The 19,803-nt window shown below is 49.9% G+C and overlaps 1 protein-coding gene across 3 annotated transcripts in view; it reads left to right on the forward strand.

Moving 5' to 3' along the window:
• The window catches only part of URB1 (URB1 ribosome biogenesis factor), an 82,105-nt gene that overhangs the window by 54,967 nt on the left and 7,335 nt on the right, over nt 1-19,803 (forward strand). For 2 of the 3 annotated variants that reach the window (XR_005793181.1, XM_040484048.1), the window contains exons 30-39: nt 117-219; nt 10,061-10,221; nt 10,764-10,875; nt 11,803-11,909; nt 12,414-12,557; nt 13,660-13,769; nt 14,158-14,355; nt 15,510-15,751; nt 16,178-16,774; nt 17,845-18,067. Coding sequence is in view for 2 of the 3 variants with exons in the window: in XM_040484048.1 (XP_040339982.1) it covers nt 117-219; nt 10,061-10,221; nt 10,764-10,875; nt 11,803-11,909; nt 12,414-12,557; nt 13,660-13,769; nt 14,158-14,355; nt 15,510-15,751; nt 16,178-16,774; nt 17,845-18,026 (1,956 nt within the window). In the remaining variant the exon portion in view is untranslated. Of the gene's footprint in view, nt 1-116; nt 220-10,060; nt 10,222-10,763; nt 10,876-11,802; nt 11,910-12,413; nt 12,558-13,659; nt 13,770-14,157; nt 14,356-15,509; nt 15,752-16,177; nt 16,775-17,844; nt 18,635-19,803 lie in introns of those variants that run through there. The other variant, XM_040484047.1, reaches the window with a different exon arrangement.

A 19,803-nucleotide genomic window follows, 5' to 3' on the forward strand; every position in this document is an offset into this window, starting at 1 on the left:
TTTTATGCTTTTGAATATTCACAATAATTGGAACTCTAGATACAGTGGGTGAGCATTCACATGTTACTACGTTTAAGAGGCCAAACCACGCATTTTTTTGTTTCGGGCTATTTCAGGATGGACAGGAACTGATCTTCAAAGACAGGAGCACAGTGGATCTAGATGGCCTTTATGACCCCTGCTTTCTCCTGCATCTCTTCAGTGAATTGACCAGGCCAGGTAACTGCAGCCTTCTCTGGTGCACAGCTGGAGGAGCGGGCTTCTTTTCTAGACAAAAATTTTTTTTAATGTTTATTTATTTTTGAGAGCGAGAGAGCGAGCGAGCATGAGCGGGGGAGGGGCAGAGAGAGCGGGAGACACAGAATCCCAAGCAGGCTCCAGGCTCTGAGCCATCAGCACAGATCCCAATGCAGGGCTGGAACTCACAAATTATGAGATCATGGCCTGAGCTGAAGTCGGACACTCAATCTACTGAGCCACCCAGGTGCCCCTGGAGGAGCGGGTGTCTCATGGTAGTCCCCACCGTGATAATTGAGGATTGTAATTAATCCCAGGAGGATCCTCATCTGCCTTCTCACCTTTTCAGGAAAGTAACAGTGAATGTTTTGAATATAGTGATTTGAAAAAAAAAATTATAATTTTAAAATTTGGGAGCATCCCTTCACGCTTGATCTTTTTCTAACTCTGTAGCAAGAGGCTTTTCTGAATTCTCACTAGGTAGTGATCCAATACCACCAGATTTTATCCTTGAGAATGAGTGAGAGCCTGCCAAGGTCGGCTTTTTCTTGGCTTAAGTATATTTTTGAAATTGTATTTTGTGTCTAGTAGCCTGAGGGTGGGAGTCTTCATGAGTGAATGGGAGGGAGGAGGCAGAACGCAGACATACGCACATGTACCCACTAGGGCGGACGGGTCTGATTCCCAGGTCAGGCAGCTCTGTTGGTTTGGGACATTTCGTCAGCGACAAGCGTATCATATCCCATTGTGGTTTTAATGTGCATTTTCCTAGTGGCTGATGATGTCCGGCGTCTTGTGGTTCATTTGCCATCTGTACATCCTCTTTGTTGAAATGTCAGGTCATGTCTTTTGCTCATTTTTTTTAAAAAAAAAAAATTTTTTTTAATGTTTTTATTTATTTTTGAGACAGAGAGAGAGACAGAGCATGAGCAGGGGAGGGGCAGAGAGAGAGGAAGACACAGAATCCGAAGCAGGCTCCAGGCTCTGAACTGTCAGCACAGAGCCCGACACGGGGCTTGAACTCACAGACCGCGAGATCATGACCTAAGCCAAAGTCAGACGCTTAACTGACTGAGTCACGCAGGTGCCCCTCTTTTGCCCATTTTCTAATAGGATTTTTTTTTTTTTTTTTTTACTACTGTTGAGTTTTGAGGGTTCTTTATATATTCTAGATACTCATCCTTCATTGCATATGCGGTTTACAAATATTTTCTCCCAATCCGTAGCTTACCTTTTCATCCTCTTCACAAAGTCTTTGACAGAGCCAAAGTTTTTTGTTCTGGCCAAGTCCAATTTAGCGGTTTTCCTATTTATGGATCACACTTGTATTGGTATTCCTGGCTGGAGAGGCTAGAGTGGCCCATGACTGCTCTTCACTGGGCCTCCCCCTGACAAGCCTCTGATGCCCAGTAGGGGGCAGGAGGGGCCTCTGGTTACTGCCTCCCTCCCCCTACTTCCATCTAGGCCTCCTCTGACAGACACCAATCCGGCAGGGGACTTGGGGCTCTGTGTCACAGCCTGGCAGGCTGAAGGCCGGGCTCCTCACTTGCCTTCACTGGCGCGGGTGGGCGCCAGCCCCGAGGCTTTCTGTGAGGTGTTTGGCTGAAGCAGAGCAGTTATTTATTACCTGAGTTTTCTGTCGGGCTAGGCTGTTTCTTTTCTAGTCTTTTGTCTAGAGACTAGAAAGAGTAGGCTTTTGTTCAGGTATTGTCTGTGCCTATTGATTTTTGGAGTTGCTGGCTTCTTCAGCTCGAAGTCTGGGACACCAGAAGCAGAAAGAAAACACAGGGAACTCACCTGAGGTCCCCCAGCTGGTCAGCTTCCTTTCCACCTTTTAGAGTCGTCTTAACATCTGTCCAGTATATTTGAGTTGTACTTACTAGTAAAAGTAGAGAAAATATCGTCAACTCCATCGTCCCAGAATTATACATCTAATTTAAGTAATTTTTACCATTAGATGTCATAGTCACAGTTCAAAAGTCAGTTGGTGCCAAAGGGTGTGCGGTGAAACTCTCCTTCCCACCCGACCTCTCACCATTGTTTCCTCCTAGCGGGGACACGTTACCTGTTCCTCGCATGCGTTCCTGGGCCCAGCTTGCTTCTTTGAGACCTGTCATGACTCTAGCTGGGCCTGCACAGACGGCCGCCCAGGGACAGGCGTGGTGTGCGGGTAGAGGCGCACGGTCCACGTCTCTGCTCTTTGCCGTGGTCGGCGTGATGCCGGCAGGGACCTTCCTGCTGAACTTAACATCCACGTGGATTTAGGTACACTAGGAGACCATGTCTCCTTGTTCGTGCCGTTCTCTTCATTTTTCAGCTTGAAGTTGTCTTTTTATGGGGCGCCTGGGTGGCTCAGTTGGTTAAGTGACTTCGGCTCAGGTCGCGATCTCACAGTTCGTGGGTTCGAGCCCCGTGTCAGGCTCTGTGCCGACAGCTCAGAGCCTGGAGCCTGCTTCGGATTCTGTGTCTTCCTCTCTCTCTCTGCCCCTCCCCTGTTTGCGCTCTGTTTTTCTCTCTCTCTCAAAAAATAAACATAAGGAGCGCCTGGGTGGTGCAGTCGGTTAAGCATCCGACTTCAGCCAGGTCACGATCTCACGGTCCATGAGTTCGAGCCCCGCGTCGGGCTCTGGGCTGATGGCTCGGAGCCTGGAACCTGTTTCCGATTCTGTGTCTCCCTCTCTCTCTGCCCCTCCCCCATTCATGCTCTGTCTCTCTCTGTCCCAAAAATAAATAAAAACATTGGAAAAAAAAAAAAATAAACATTAAAAAAAAAAGATTTAAAGGTGTCTTTTTATGCTCCAGCGTGAACAGATTGGTGCTGCCTTTCCTAACAACAGGATGACAGGGCTGGGTCTCCTCAGGGCTTTCCCACTGGTGGCCCCTGGGGTTGCTGTAGTGCCCTGGCCTCTGGAGGCGTGGTGTTCTGTGGCTGAGATAGATTTCATCTGCTGGAGAGCCAGGCATTTCAGGTCCGCTGCAGATCGCCGTAATGGCAAGCGGGTATCTTAACCGTCCCGGTGACTTTGCAGCAGATTAACCTAGGCACATGGACCAGCGTGCGGCCCGGAAGCTCTCCTTCCCCCACCCCTGCCCTGGCAGCACTGGTGAGGTCTGTTTCTCATCAAATGTGAAAATAGATTTTCCACAGTCTGCAAATATGAGGTAACTTGAGTGGATTACAACAAATCATTTAATCGGTTGCTTGGTCTCTTAATAGAGCTTTTAAGAGACAGAAGGCAGAGGCTTGGACGACACTAATAGAAAAGTACTAAAAATAGGACACAGTGTTTTTCTCGGAATCTTGAAGATTGCCCTTTTTGGGTCGGGAGGACAGTGTCTGGGAGGCCTTTTGTGAAGAGAGCTAATTAGGAAGTGGGCTTTTAAGTTAGGGAAATCTCCAAACACAGCCTATTTTAAGTTCTATTGGCATGATACAGGTAGGAAGATTTGCAAAACATGCCTTCCCTAAAAAGGATTTGTGGTAGCTTAAAATACCAGTTACACTAAAGTCATTCATAGTAAAGCAGAAAATTTTGAAAAGTATAGAGGTGGATAGAGATATGAAAGTAATGAAAATATTAAAAGAAAGAAACAGACAAAAATTAGGTCATTAAATTTTACTTAGGAATACTTATCATCCAGAACAAAAAGTAGAAACGTAATGTTTTAAGTAAATTTTGTCGTCTGATAAAAGGAAGCATACCAGTTTGTAGGGAAATTTCTAGCAGTAAAATGGTAAGTTGAACAGAACAGAAATCTATGAACAGCATATGGCCAATGTAGGCTAGGTTTATTGTTGTTGAATTAAATCATGAATCTGTTTTTCATATTCTTTTTAACACGTGTTTTTCTCTTTGCTTTTGCTCTGGTGAAGCAAGCATGAAGAATGTTTTGTTTTTTAACTTTTTTTTAAATGTTTATTTATATCTGAGAGAGAGAGCACGCGAACAGGGGAGGGGTGGAGAGAGAGAGAGAGGGAGACACAGAATCCGAGGCAGGCTCCAGGCTCGGAGCTGTCAGCACAGAGCCCGACGTGGGGCTCGAACCCACAAACTGTGAGATCTTGACCTGAGCCAAAGTCGGATGCTTAACCGACTGAGCCACCCCGGCGCCCCATCACAAAGAATGTTTTAAATGAACTTTAATTGAAGTGTGATGTAGAGAAACGACCACAAATCCTATGTGTGTGGTGGGAGTTTTGGTGAAATCACCAGCTGGATCAAGGAGCAGAACATAGTGGGCAGCTCTCCCTAGTCAGTATCCCTTCCTCCTCAACAGGAGCCAGGGCCCTGTATTTGAACTTTATGCATTATGTGTTCTCTTGTCTCAACTCCATTTACCCCACATTATGCTCGTGAGTCCTTCATACCGTGTGTAGCACAGAAAGCTCTCAACAAAATGTTGTTACTTCCTGCAGTGACACCTGGGTCCAAGTGTTGCTAACGTCTTGCGATCCTAAATTGGGCATGCGATTGGTTTTTAAGCGTGACTGCCAGACTTCAGAGAAACTACAGTCTCACTTCTCCCGTTCAGCCTTTTGCTGTAAAGGGGAACCTGTTTTCTTAACCTTACTGCTTCCCTGCTTTGAGTCCTTGGCTGAGAAACAGGGTCAGCCAGGGCTGTTAGCAATGACAGTGACAGATGCTTTTTCCACAGTGAATTCTTGTCCTCAACAGAACTGGGCCGAGATCTTCAGCTCCTAAATCACGTGTGCTGCCAAACAGGGAGGCCGGTGTGCAGCTCTCTGAGCCTCGTCACCAGACCACGGGGTCACAGGCCCCGTGGACTCCTCTCTCACCTGCCAGGCCGCCCCGGAGGGAAGTGGTGTAGAAGGAGGCGTCAGGTGGAGCCTGGAAGCTCCATAATACCACCACTGAGGCCCACAAAAGAGAGGCTGCTTTTTATTTTAATCCTTGAGAACCATGCTGGTTGAGCCTGGTTGAATCTTTAATCTTCAGGTAGCATCTGAAGATCTGTTATCGCAAGGCCAAATTGCTGTTTGCGAGGGCCCTGAAACAGAGAGTGGTGTTTATAACCATTTTTTTTTAATAGCCTATTATACTTTCTGCACCCCCACGGCAGCTCTTTTCCTTAAATGTTACAAAGCCAGGACTTCTTGAAACAGCAGATGACGGCAGACGTGAAATTGACTTTTCCTCATGGACACGTGGAAAGTCCATTTGTCTTAGAGAATGTCGCTGATTACTAAAAATACCCTAGCCAGCTGAGTACTAGCTGTTTTTAGTGAGCGTGATATTAAATGTTGAGACTGTTCTCGGTCTCAAATATATTCCATTTATGTGTGTTGGTTATGGAGGTGTGTAGCTGTATCTTAACACATCTCGTCTTTCCCGAAACAGTATGCTATCCCACAGTTGGATTTTTTTTTAAAGCTTTTTGAGTTTTCCCTCCTCATCAAAACTAGTCACTTGTTAGAAATGATAAAATTTAGTCTGTACACTCTTGGAGCCCAAGAGGCTTCCCATTATTCTTTTTTCATCTTTTTACTTGTAATCTGCATGTTGGTATTAAAAGTGGTTTCCTGTTGACACATGGATTTGGGCTCTGCCTTTTTGAAATCCAGTCTGACCATCTCTGCCTTTTAGTTGGAATGTGTACACCCTTTACATTTAGTGTGATCATTGGTCCGATTCTGTGTTGTTTTCTTTGTTGGCTTTTAGCTACAGTGCACGTGTGTGTGTGTGTGTGTTACCTTAGGGTGTGTAGTACTCCCCTTCAGTTTATTGCAGTTCACTTTCAAGTGGGATTATATACCACTCTGTGGATAGTAGAAGCACCGTACAACAGTATTAATCCGTCCCTGCCCCTCCTGGTTTTCCGTGCTGTTCTTACCATACATTTTACTCCTGTGTGCTGTGACACCCACAATATGTTGTTGTTTTTGCTTCAGATTGTCGCTTACCTTTTAAAGCGATTTAAATGTCTTATATTTACCATTTTACAGTTGCCCTTTCTGGTTCTCTTCATTCCTCTGTGTAGACTCAGATTCCTATCTCCTTCCTTCTGCCTGAAGTACTTCCTTTAAGAATTCTTGTAGTTTCAGGGGCACCTGGGTGGCTCAGTCGGTTAAGCGTCCAACTTCGGCTCAGGTCATGATCTCGCAGTCTGTAAATTCAGGCCTCACATCGGGCTCTGTGTTGATACTGGAGACTGCTTCAGATTGTGTCTCCCTCTCTTTCTGCCCCTCCCCCCTCACAAAAAGTTAAAAAAAAAAAGAGCTCTTGTAGTTGAGGGGTGCCTGGGTGACTCAGTCAATTGGGTGTCTGACTCTTAATCTCGGCTCAAGTCATGATCTCATGGTTTGTGAAATTAAATCCCTGATAGCACAGAGCCCACTTGGGATTCTCTCTCCCTCTCTTTCTGCCCTTCCCCTGCTTGTACTCTTTCTCTCTCACACACAGTAAATAAAATTAATAAAAAAGAGGGGCACCTGGATGACTCAGTCAGTTGAGTGTCTGACTCTTTGATTTTCAGCTTAGGTCATGATCCCAACATTGTGGAATCAGGCTGTCTCTACAATGAGCATGGGACCTGTTTAAGATTCTGTCTCTCCTGCCCCGATTGCACAGTCTGTCTGTCTGTCTGTCTGTCTCTCTCTCTCTCTCAAAAAAGAATTCTGGTCATTCATGTCTGCTAATCAGTTCTTTCAGGTTTTTCATAGGAAAAAAACCTTAACTTTTAAAAGGTTTTCATGGGGTATAAAATTCTAGACTGACAGGTTTTTTTTTCTTACCGTACTTGAAAGATGATGCCACCTGATTTTTGGATTGCATTGTTTCTAACAAGCAACCAGCCGTCGTTCCTACTTTTGTTTCTGTATATGTTGTGTGACTGCTTCGAAGATTTTCATATTATTGGTTTCAAGCAGTTTAATTATGTGCTTTCATGTGACTTTCTTTATGTTTCTTGTAGTTGGGGTATTCAGTGAGCTTGGCTCTGTAGGTTTATAGTTCTTGTCAAATTTGGAAAAACTTTGGCCATTGTTTCTTCCAACTTTTCAGGACTTCAACTACACATATATTAGCCCACTTGAAAATGATCCCACAGCTCACTGATGTTCTGTTCCTGGTTTAAAATTTTTTTTTCTCTGTGTGTTTCAATTTGGATCATTTCTGTTGCTGTCTTAGAGTTCATTAATCTCTTTTTCTGTAATGTCTAATCTGTTAATAATCTCCTTCAGTGCATTTTTCATCTCTGACGTTTTAATTTTCATCTTTGGAACCTTGGTTTGGGTTTTTATAGCTTCCATGTGTCTAGTTAACATTTTCAGTATTGTCTTTAGCTCCTTGTACACGTAGAATATAGTTATATTAGTTACACTAGAATTCTAGTTCTGTTACCTTTGTCCTATCTGAGTCATCTTCAAATGGTGGATTTTTCTAATGGGCTATATTCCTTCTTGTTTGAATGTCTGATAATTTTTTAGTGTAAAGCAGACACTATGAATTTTACCTTATTTGGTGCTGGATATTTTTTATTTTTTTAAGTTTATTGATTTATTTTGAGAATACGCACACACACATGCACGGAAGCTGGGGAGGCACAGAGAGAGAGAGGGAAAGAGGAATTCCAAGTGGGGCTCAAACTCATAAACTGAGATCTTGACCCGAGCTGAAATCAAGAATCAGATGCTTAACCAACTGAGCTGCTCAGGCGCCCTGCTGCTGGATATGTTCGTATTCCTGTGAATGTTCTTGAGCTTTGTTCTAGGACACATTTGAGCTGCTTAGACATGATTTGATCCTTCCAGCCTTGCTTTGAATCTCTGTTAGGTAGGACCAAAGCAGCATTTTAGTCCAGGACAGACAGACTTCACCTCACCACTGAAGAAACACCCTGCTAAGCAGTGTGCCCTCTCCCGGTGAATGTGAGAGTTTTCACCCTGGCTGGTGGGACAGGACCCATGTCCAGGCAGGTGTGAGCCTGGGGTTGTCTTTGGTCCTCAGCCTCGGTAGCTTCCTCGTACACTCTTGCCGGGGCGGGGCACTCGGCCAAAGAGCCTGGTGCTCTCTCCGTGGAACTCTCTTCTCTGGGACTCTCCCTTGTGACATCTGGCCACCTTGGCCTCCCAGGCCTCCTGCTCCATCTTGCACAACTCCGAGCTCTCCAGTCTCAGCCTAGAAGCCTCCAGGCTGCGAGCTGGGACTCTTGGAAGGTTCATCCTGTTCATTTTCACTCTTGGAGATTGCTCTCCTTTATCGCCTCATGTCCAGTGTCTTGAAAATTCTTGTTTTTTAGTCTTGAAAAGTCTGGTTTTTTAGTTGCTTCAGGTGGACAGGGGAATCCGGTTTCTGCCACTTTCGGCTGGAATTGGAAATCCTGGTTCCCCTTGAGGCGGCGTAAACATTGAGAAAGAGGAAGGGGGCCGTGTGGAAGCATCTACGCAGCCATTGGTTGCCCTTCGCGGGGCAGCAGTGGGGGTGGGGGGCAGTGCTGGTGGAAGTTACAAGGAGCTGTGCTACTTCCGAGGGACAAGGACGCTTTATGGTTTAAAGTGATTTCAGCACCTTTGGGCAGCCACTCATTGGGGACCATCGCGTGCCCATGCGTGTAGCTGTTTGGATTACAGTACAGAGGAGTAGCTGATTGGTAGTTTTTCTCTTACTGTTCATGCTTAATGTTTTTAAATTGCCAAAATTACCCTTTTAAAAGTCTCACTTCGGGAAAAGAAGAAAAAAAAAAGCTTGGCTTTTTAAAAACATCATTAGTGGTGTATCTTTTATCAATAGACAGTATGTTCCAAGATTGTACATTTCACTTGGTTTCTGGGTATTCTTTTCACTTGGTTTGTATTTAGTGCCTCATTTAACTGCGTCACCGGTGCCTCAGCCTAAAGAACATCTGCATGGGTGATGATCATGACCAAACCCTTCGTCATCATTTTTAAACACAGTGACCCATCTCTGTCCCATGGTTTTTCTTCACAGGTTTTATCTTCTAACTTATGACAGTATTTATGTTGTAAAAGGGCCTGGGTCTTTGTTAAAGAGGGTTTAAAGCGTCCTGAATTTTGTTATTGGTAACCAAGCCCTTTAAGTTGTGGTCCTTGGGGTCCCCTTGTATATCTGACCTTCCCGCTTGGTTACATTTCCTGACCTGATTATGGGTTTTTACAAGGCCTCACATCTAACAGATGGATATCAGCTAGCAAACTCTTTAGACTCTAACTTTTGCTCAGTGTGGTGAGCCTCTCTTCTATGAGATTTTCGTGGTTTGCTTAAAGGAAGGACTAGGGTTGCAGAATGCATATAAGTTAATCCTTCATAGAATTGTTGGGCCGGGTTAGACTGGTTTGCACTGGCTGAATTTCCCAGCTTCCCTGCCTTTGGTATTTTCCTTAGCGGTCTTTGGAGCTAGGAACTCAGATGCTGCAGACTGAACAAGGTGGAAACGGGGAGCTGGTTTTCTCTGCTGGCCCCACAATCGTGTCCTCCAGGTCACCAGCATGCTCGGATCTCATGTCTTGGGTCTGAATGGCACCTCCGTTCTTCTCTGGCTCGTTGAATGTTGTGAGAAGTAATGAAATAGTCCTGATTGGGATTTATAAGCATTTTAGAAGTTGAAAATATAGCTTCTTGTCATAGAAGGGAAGACAGGCTTTTGTCCAACTTCAGCAGAAGCTAAGGGGGGCTGGAGAGACCTGTATTTCTTGTATCTAGCTAGCACTTGTTGCTGATAATGGCAGAACACAAAAGGAAATTTAATTGTCCGTGTTGCACAAGCATTGTGATCGTGTGTGTGTGTGTGTGTGTGTGTGTGTGTGTGTGTGTGTGTATTTAATGCTCTATTTTATTTCCCATAGAATTTGTGGTAGATTGTCGAAAATTTTTGGACTCCAATTCTCTGGGCCTAACCGTCGCGGCCCTCAGCAGCTATGACCCCCAGATGCGAGCTGCGGCCTACTACGTCCTGGCGGCCTACTACTCGCAGCTGGAGGGGGCACGGTTCCGAGAGCAGCCCCAGGTGAGTGCGCTTCAGGGAGCCGGTTCTCCGCCGCATCCGGTAGGCCTTCTGTGTAACATAGAAGCGTGTTGTCTGATAAGGAACCGAGGTCCGTTCCCCTTCAGGGAGTGATGATGCTGGGGGTTGCCTCTGGTTCTCAACTCCGGGGAGATTGAGAAAGCTCTCCCCTTTCGACAGTCTTCTTGTGCGGAGGTGGGCAGAGCAGTTTGGTTTCTTTGGCCTGGGCTGTGGCTGAGGCAGCTGTTACCCAGGACACACTGAGGCTCAAAAGCGTGCGCCCCAAGGTGGCGGGGAACAGGAGCAGACTGGGTTGTTGGGGTGTGAAGCCAGGGTTCTCTCCGCCCGTGTGCACCTGCCTGGCTCCTCAAGGGACAGCAGAAGCACTCTTAAGATGGCAGTGAGCAGAGACGTTGCCTTTATGTGCATCCCGGGATGTGAGGAGCAGGCCACCCGGCAAAGCTGTGGTTTAAGCTGCATGAGTCGAGGCTGATCACAGCTGTTCTGAAAATTCTTTTTTTTTCCCCTTCTTTCCTGGTTTTAAGCTACTTTACCTGTTGGATGTAGTCCGGAATGGGATCCGAACTCAGAACATGAGACTCACCTTTACCTTGACTCTCTTCATTGCCAAAGCAGCCCTGCAGATTTTGAAACCAGGTACTGCTGGTAGGACTAGGTTGGGGTGAGGTTGAAATGTCGAGACTGAGCACGTCCGCTTGTCGGCGTCAGTCCCGCAGGCGTGGTCCGTCACACGTGTGAGAAGGGACGTGTCTGGGTCATCCAGTGGCACAGTCATATTCAAATGGGGAAGCAGCCCCCCACCTGAGGCCCCCATGGTCACATAGCTTGTCCGAGGCCCCACAATTCATCTGTAGTCAATTCAGCTGTTAGAATTCAGATCTAGTGTTCGTTTACTCCTGTATATTTTTTCTTCTCCTTAGAAATTACTGGAGGAAAGCAAGTAATTGGTCATTTGTAGACTCTAAAGAAAAAGACTGTTCCGAGAAAATATCTTAGCAGAGGCCATGGTGGTTGGCCTTGGCCTTCTGTCCAGTGCACCCTCTCAGACCTCATGTCAGGGTCAGGGGCATAAGCAGCAGTGGGCACGGGGTGGCTCCGAGGACCCAGGCGTCTGGACAGGTTGGAGGTGGCGATCGAGGGGGAGGAAGCATCTGTCCCCATCGGCCTCGTTGCGTTCCAGAGCCAAGTGCCCCGGGGGTGTCTGAGCCTCCTGTGCTGTGACAGTGACCTTCAGTTGGAGGCCGACGGGGCTGGGTGTCAGCCATCTGTGTAACCAGGTTCCACTCTGCGGACCAGCTGGTTGGAGCTTGCGCAGTGGGCCGCTGGCTGGGGAGGGGCAGCTCGCGGTCTCGGAACCGTGAGCAAAAGTCTGCACGCAGCACAGAACTAAGGTGCCTTATTGCAGCCTGATTCTCGAGAGCTGCTAACCTGGATAAGGATGCAAAAGCTCCCCGGGGTGAAGGGATTGATGTCTGCCCCTCCCAGATCCCGTTCCCCAACTCCAGCAGAGCACGAGGGTCCCACTGGTGCCTGCTGGAAGCCACTGTCTGCCTTTGTCCTCAGAGGAACACATGTACCTGAAGATCAGCAAGTTCCTGCTGTCACACGAGTACTTGAATATGAACAAGGTTCCAGGCTTCTACCAGTTCTTCTTCAGCTCAGACTTTGAGGTAATGCTTCTCAAGTCCCCGGGGGCCCCCAGAAGACTCCTCTTTTGGACTTGCAGCCACTGCTGTCCTTCCTCGCCTTGCTCGGCACGGTTGGTGGCATGGCTGCGCGAGCTTTGTTGGAGCAGGAAGATCACGTGGTCGTGCTCGTAGAAATGCTTTGCATTCCACACGTTAAGTTTTAGGTGGCTTCTCACACCTTAAAAAACTTCTGAGGCCTCAGCTGTGTGGCGTTCTCGTATTTTCTTGGCCGGGTTAAGCATTAAATGTGCTTTTGTAAGACACCTGCTCGAGTGGACACAGTGCAGTGTGTGAACTTGACCCGCTCCTTTCCTTCTGATCTGAAGGAACCGAATCGGGTGTTGAGGGATTCTGATCACATAATCAGAAATAGACAGACTGTTGGCTGCCATGGCTGCTTCCATTGCCACCACTTGAAAATAGTGGGGTCAGAAGAGCCGTCTTTCACTTGTGTAACAGTAGTTTCCCGTTTCTCCTGGGTCACAGCAAAAGACGGAACAGGAATGGGTGTTCGGGATCCTGCGGCAGGGGATGCGGGACAAACACTGCTACGAGCTCTACGCCCGGCGAGGGGTCTTCCACACCATCCTGGCCTTCTTCAGCAGCCCCCTGTGTGACGACGAGGCACAGGTAGGCGGGCACCGCGGTCTGTTTGAGAATGAAAGGTCCGTGCTTTTGTTCACGCTTTTATTTGGAAGTCAGACCCGTGTGAATTCTAATCCCAGCCTGGATGTGACCAACCCACTCATGTGACATTAAGCTGACTTCCCACGAGGGGAAAGGCTGGCACTCGCTGCTGCCGTTCCCTGTTGAAATGCTGTTCCTTGTGGCTCCTCTCCCGTGCCCTCACCTGGTGGTGAGGTCTGTGCAGAGGGCAGAGCCAAAACAGTGATCATGAACCTTTGGAGCTGGCTACAAAGCCTAGCAACAAATTACCCCCGTAAATGACTGACGTGCTTTTGCGGAGACCTTCTTGAGCCACCAGTATTTCACTAAATGCACAGAAGCTGTAGGTTCTCGAAACTCAGCTAGGAAACAAGAGTCGGGAGTTGAAGCCGACAGTCTTGCAACCAGGGAGGGAATCCCTTCAACCGAGAGCTTGTGTGTGTATGTGTGTGTGTGTCCGTCCCCTCAATGCCCTGGGTGGCTGGAAGGAGTAAGTAGGTAGAGTTTTCAGTATCTGGATTAACTTCCAGCCCCGTCAGCTTTTGTGTCTGACCGGATATAAAACCTGTATAAATAGGAACAAGTCAGAAGCAAGAAACACGCTGGGAGAAACTGGAGTCTGGGTATGATAGTTATTTTTCCTGACGAGGGAGAATGAGAAGATACCCACTTCACAGCTCCAGGGGCGGCCGCATTCTTATGTCCTCCCTTCCAGATGCTAAAACTGAAGGGACAAAATGGGCCGCCAGCTGTTTGGACTAGAAATGGGTCCACATCCCCTGCCAGGCTCACACTGGGCCATGTGCTTTCCGAGCCGTGTCTTTGTGCCTGTGGGTTGGTTCCTTATGATGGGTTAGCAGGGGCGGTCAGCCCCAGTGCCTGGCACTTGCTGTGGATGTCTGTGTCCTCTGGCCGGCCACGGCCACCACTCTTACGCGGCAGAGCCAGCCTCTTGTGCGGCCAGCGCCCGGAAATGGATACGACATACCGTTACGTTAAGTTGTTCCTTTCACCAAGTAAGTTCGGTTTCCCTACTGAGAAATAACTCTTCATTTTGGGTTTTCAGATTTGGATTCTGGAAATTCTACAGAACGCTGCCCAGGATGCCCAGTCTGCCTACGAGATCCTACGGGACTATAGCCTTTTAACGTGGGTTTTACACATCCTTGAGAGCAAGTAAGCGCCTCATGTGTGAGCGGCGTGTCGAGTGGGGAGAGGGTGGGGTGGAGACCGTGGAGTTTACTGCTGGCTTTAGTGGTGACTGGAAACGTACCGAACAGTCCGTCCCGTCTAGTGGTTGCCCACTAGGAAGGAGAATCGGGGCCCCACCCTGGGTTGCAGCATTTGGAGGGCAGGCTCCCCGTTTTCACGTGGATGCTGTGACTTTGGGGGCTGCGGTGGGGGTGAGCAGAAGGAATCGCTGCAAGAAGGGATAGCCTGCCACCCACCACCAGGCGCTGCCACTGCGGGCATAAGTGTGTCCCGAGGTGCCCCCCACCCCTGCTCCAGCCGAGATCGCTGAGAGGAGAGGACGTGGCAGTGAGCATTCCGTATTTGGTTTCAGGTTTCTGGAGACGCAGCTCCTGTCCAACATAATCTCCTTGCTGCACACACTGTGGGTGACCAACCTGGGGGACAAGGGAGTGGAGTCTGAGGGCCCGCCTCCTCCCAAGCCAGGGTCCCAGGAGCCCCCGAAGCTGCTCGCCCTGCACCTGGTCAACGAGTTCCTGTATGTTCTCATTGTGCTCACAAAGCACCTGAGGTAAGCCCCTGCCCGCCAGGCGTGACCATGTCACCTGTGGACATCACCGCTCAGCGGTCCCCTTGGTCACAGCTTCACAGGGCTGAGCCACACGGCTGCTGTCAGTTGTGGGTGACGTCAGGAAACCTCTTAGCTGTTTCTGCTTTTCTTCTTCAACTTTATGAGGCTCCTTTCAAGACGCCGAGAACTTAACACTCTAAACACCTAAAACCTGTCATACCAGATGGCTTTTAGCAGACAAACAACTCCCTTGATATTTTGATTCAAGCACTCGTGTATTTTGTAGAAAGAACATATTTTCCATCACCTTAAGAAAGTGTGTTCCCAGACTTGCTTCTGCCTTCTTTAGCCTGCACAGATTCACTTATCCCAGAATCTTCTTGAAAATTTCAGTATTTTCACATGACCTCTTAGAAGAATCCTCCTGATTTCCTCAGAGAGCTACACTCTCCTCAGATCCCACCGTCTTAGAGAAAATAGAGTCTGTGCACTCAGAGTTCTGACTTAGGAACAGAGGTGTGCTAATTGGAACCAGAAGATTGATCACAAATGGATTATAATCTCAGAGTGAAAACTTTCTTGATAGAGGACAGGGCATTTGGTCTTAGGTTGTTTTGAATTAAGTTGTTAAGTCAGTGCCGACACACCTGTTTCTTATTTCGGGGTCGTTGAGAACCGATGGCAATTTGAAATAATTCTAAAATCGTGTGGAGCAGGTGCTATCGTATTTTAAATTCCCTGGGGTTCAGAACGTATTTCTTACCGGTGCCCATCGTCGGGTTGGACCACGGATGGGGCTGAGTCTGAGAGGCCGTGAGGCACAGGGAGCCCACTGTCCCACAGTGTTGTGTTAGGTGGCTGGTGCCCAGACGCTCACACTCTCTCCACCTCACTCTCCCTGGTCAGCCATGGTTTCCCAGAGATTTCTGTTCCTCCAGCATGGAGGTCGGACTCCAGTCTCCACTGTGCCTCCCCTGCCGTGGCTTGCTCTGTCCTGTTCGTTGTGCTGGTTCCATGCTCCCTGTGTGTTGTAAAGGCACACTCCGGCGGTGGGTGGGCCATTTGACCCTCTGGGCGTTGCCCAGCCACCCCCGTCCTGGGCTATGGGACGAGGAGGCAGCTTGGGATCAGTCTGCGACATTGGCTCCCGACAGGCCGACCTTGGCCCCCGCCCAGCTGACCGGCTTCTTTGGGGCGCTCGAGTCCGTGCTGAGGTACCGGGCCACCGTCGTGCAGGCCTTCAAGGACATGAACCGCTTCACAGTGAACGAGACAGTGCTGTCCACCAAGGATGTCCTCGTCCTCCTGCACAAGTGGAGCCTCATCGAGAGAGATGCCAAGCTCCAGGACGACCTGAGAGCAGCCATTGAGCAATACCAAGTCAAGGAGCTGCTGAGTGAGTGTCGGGACCCGACTGTCTGGCGTTCCCCAGACTGTGCCCAGCTCCCCACGGAGCACCCAGCGGTTTGCTTCTCTGAGCAGCATTTCCGAAGCTGTCGGGGCTCAGGAACAGGGCACACCCATCCTCGTAGCCCTGCAGAGGTTGCTGGGGAGGCCTGGCTTTGAGCTCTGGCTCTGCCACGGCCGGTGCTCACCATGAGGGGGAGGGGCGGTGGTGAGGATGAAGCGGGTTCATCGTGACGGCAGCGGGGACCGTCACCGGCCCACGTGGAGCACTCGCCGCGCTCCAGGCGTAGGAACGTGTCCTGTTGGGGCCGAGCCCTCGGGGCCTCTAGGCCGCCCTTGCGGCACCCGCCCGCCACCTGGAGCTGCATGGGGACGGGGGCGTCGGTCTCACTGCCTTCCTCTCCGTGTACAACAGAAATGTGCAAGGATAAGAACAAGCCCGCCGTGCCAGCCCGAGCTAAAGGCCCGCGGGGCCGAAAGAGGAGGCCTGGGGAGGAGGAGGAGACGGCCGACCCTGAGCCGCAGGCGTCCACCTTGGAGACGTGCAAGGGCCTCTTGAGGTCCATACTGACCCACTGGGGGCCCGCGTTCCCCGGCCCTGACTGCGCTCGGGGCCCCGTGGACGGGGCTGCCCCTGAGAGCGAGGCCCCGGGCCTCGCGTGTGCCACCGCCTCCCTGGCGGTCGGCTGGGTGCTGCGGTCGGTGGCCGAGCACCCGCCCGGCAGGGCAGAGGCTTTGGGACTCCTTGGCTGGCTGAAGAGCCACATCTTGCCACAGCCGGTGGTCGTGGCAGAGCTTCTCGGGGACCGTGCTGTGAGGAGTAGCATCTTCAGGCTGTACAGCCAGTCCTGCAGCGCCGAGCAGCTGGCGGGCCCCGCGCAGAGCGTGGCCTGCCTCTTCAACACGGTCATGCTGCAGCTGGCGGCCCAGGGCCCGGCGGGGAGCGCCTTCCGCCCGGCGATCGAGACCCTCTGCCTCTCGTCTCTGAAGGAGAAGGACGAAGCCACCCGAGGTGAGGCTGGTTCGCTCGTCAGAGGCTGAAGGAATGCACCAACGGGTGCGGGGTCCGGAGCAACTCCCGGTCCTTAGAGCCTGTCGGGGACCCTTGATGAAGTATGGATGGGGCCCAACCCAAACCCAGTTTGCCATGGGGCCATGAGCGGGCAGGGAGGAAGCCTCTGCTCTCTGGTCAAGTGCCAGTGATGATTGTGTTTGCAGTGGAGAAGCGAGTGCCCCTTAGAACCGCTGCACAGCAGCGGCTTTGCTACATTTCAGCCATTACTCAAGTGAAGATTACGCTTCACAGCAGTGCGGATGGATGCGTGGGTACAGATGCGCGCGCGTGTGTGTGTGTGTGTGTGTGTGTGTGTGTGTGTGTGTGTGTGGATTTGCATATATGTGCACAAGCACGAAAATATGCACACAGTTTATGTGCTTGGCACTTAGCAGGTGCTTAGTGAGGGATTAAGTGCAGGAATGAATGAATGAACCAGCAGCAAAGGCTTAAAAGGCTGTAAGGAGAACAGAGGGAGGCTGACCATGTGCACGTGGCCTCCTCCATCTGAGAGGGTTGTTCCTTTCACAGAGGGATGGAAGGGGACCAGGAAAGAGAGATGGGCCAGCAGCCGAGGCAGGTGAACTCACCCTGGGAGTGACCTCTTCTCTCATCTGGATGCTGTCAGGGAGTTGAGTCTGTGCCTGGGAAACCCTGTCCTCTGGCCCATGCTATTGACGAAATGGTGTGAAGGGATCCTGGGAACCTCTTCTCAAACCACGGTTCTGGTTCTCAGCACGGGTGGTCAGGACCAAGAAGAAACTTGGCTCGTAGTAACTTTTTTTCACGTTCCACACACATTGATCAAATAGAAAGATGAGTTTTTTTAAAAGAAAAAAGATTAACCCCAAATTTAAGCAAAATTAATTTGTTTTGAACACCTGCTCACCTCCTGTTGCCAGAGGCATGTGGCACCGTTTACTTGGGTACCGAGCAAAGCTCCCATGTCCCCAGGTGTGTGGGTGGGGTGACTTGTTTTCCAGAGGAGTAGCTTTGTGTCCTGACGGCCTTGTTGCCCTCTTCCTCAGCCACCGCAGCGTTCCTGGTATCTCTGTACATTAAGGACGTCTGGCTGGGGGCTCAGCGGCCAGACACCCTCCTAACCCACATCCAGATGATCCGTGACGCCACAGAGGACGCGCCAAAGGGTGACGAGGAGGCTGTCGTCATGCTCTGCAAGGACATCGCCGCCTTGGTCCCCAACGCTTGATGCCCTGCCCTCCGGCGCCTTCTGGCACCAGGTTCTAGAAGGTTAGTTGAGTCGAGGGTTTCCGTGGAAAGCACGTATAATGACAAGTTCCGTCAACGTTAACTCCGTTTCCTGACAGGCGAAGTTGGCTTTGTTTAACTCAACGATGAATGATAAGCTCCGGGGACTGCGCGCACAAAGCAGTCAAAGCCGAAGCAGGCCTGGGTGCTTCCGGCCCACAGGCCCATTCAGTGTTCACACTGGGAGGACCCTTCCTCTTGGCTTCAGTGCTCTTCAAAGAAAATACCTCAAGTTGAGGTAACGCTTCTGAGCACTGAAGGGATTTGTGGATATTAAAGCTAAAGGGTCCAAGAATAGAAGGCGTCAGATAAAGGAGCATGAGAAGAGGTGCTTCAGCTTTTCTTTCCGGTGAAGTCTTACACAGATGTGTACAACTTCTTGAGTGTTAATTATTTTAGTAAATAAAAGGGTATTATGCTAAATCCTTACAGTATAAAAGCGATTTGATCTCTGTCTTGGGAAGAAAGCCTGTATTTTTTTTTTTTTTAACTGTTTCAAAGGGAGGATTTGGGATTCTATAACTTGTTAATAAATGTCTATTTTTGTTACGCTTTTGTGTTTTGCTTATGGATGGTAATAGGCCGTTTCATTTCACAGCAGCCTGCGTCGTAGAGGGTCAGCACCTGATTCTTAACCTTCCTATAGCAATTGGCACAGCGGCTGGCAAACCCAGTGGGGTTGTGGAACCTGGGCGCTTGGAGCTCGGCGTGTGCCCGCGTCCCTCCCGCACGCCGTGGCCCCCGGTTATTCTTGACGACCTCACGTTTTAACCAAGATACGAGTGACACCTGTCTGCCTCCAGTCCCTTTACCACGTATGGGCTCATTGTCTAGAAAGCAGGGGGTGGACCCTCCCCTCTGCCCATCCCCCCGCCCCCTGACACAACACTCGCAACAGCGTTTTCTGAGAACATTCCCATGTCAGAATCCTGCTTTTAGGTTCAAGTTAGAAGAGCCCCGTGTTCTTTCTCGCCCCTTTTCTGCGTCTCTGGAGCTCGTGAGCCTCCTCTCCCTCGTCTCCCTTTCTAGCCCACCACCCCCGAGTAAGGCGAGGCCGAGTCTGCCATCAACTTGGGGAATTAACCGTCAGCCCGCCTCGGCGGCAGTGGGCTGTATGGGCTTTGTACTTGGGCGCCGTCTCCCTGCCAGGGCCAGGCTGTCGGGCGCTGGAGGACTGAGTCTGTCAGAGGGCTCACACCAGAGGTCCCATAAAGTCACCCAGATGGGACCCATCCTCCCAGCCCAAAGACTTTCTGTGGCAGCATTCTGATGCAGATCTCCTCCCCTTGGGCTTTGTCTTTTAAAGGCGTGGGGGGGAGGGTCTGGTGGGGGAGGATCTGGAGTGTGACTGCAGTCAGCTGGCCTGGCAGGTGTGCACCACCCTATCTGGGAAAGAGTGGGAGTCAGTGGGGGATGGGAAGGAACTTCCCAGGCCCTCCCTGGGTGCCCTGAAGAAGGTTCCAATCAGCTTAGAACTCAGAGCTGCTAAATACTATGGCAGTTAGTAGTTGAAGCTAAAAAGTGACCCAGTGAAGATGAGCAAGCAAATTTTTTTTTATATTTATATGTGTTTTATTTTTTTGCCCTTCCCAAAGTGCATAAGGAGTAAGTATGCTGGTGAAATGCACTAAAAATCCGCAACATCTGGGGCTACTTCCCCGTGCTAGCTGGGCTGCTGCAGGCCCTGGATGATGCATGCCGGTGCCCCCTTGTACAGC

The sequence above is a fragment of the Herpailurus yagouaroundi genome, unplaced genomic scaffold, assembly GCF_014898765.1.
Source record: "Herpailurus yagouaroundi ecotype Mexico unplaced genomic scaffold, PumYag 162, whole genome shotgun sequence".
Taxonomy (NCBI): Eukaryota; Metazoa; Chordata; class Mammalia; order Carnivora; family Felidae; genus Herpailurus; species Herpailurus yagouaroundi.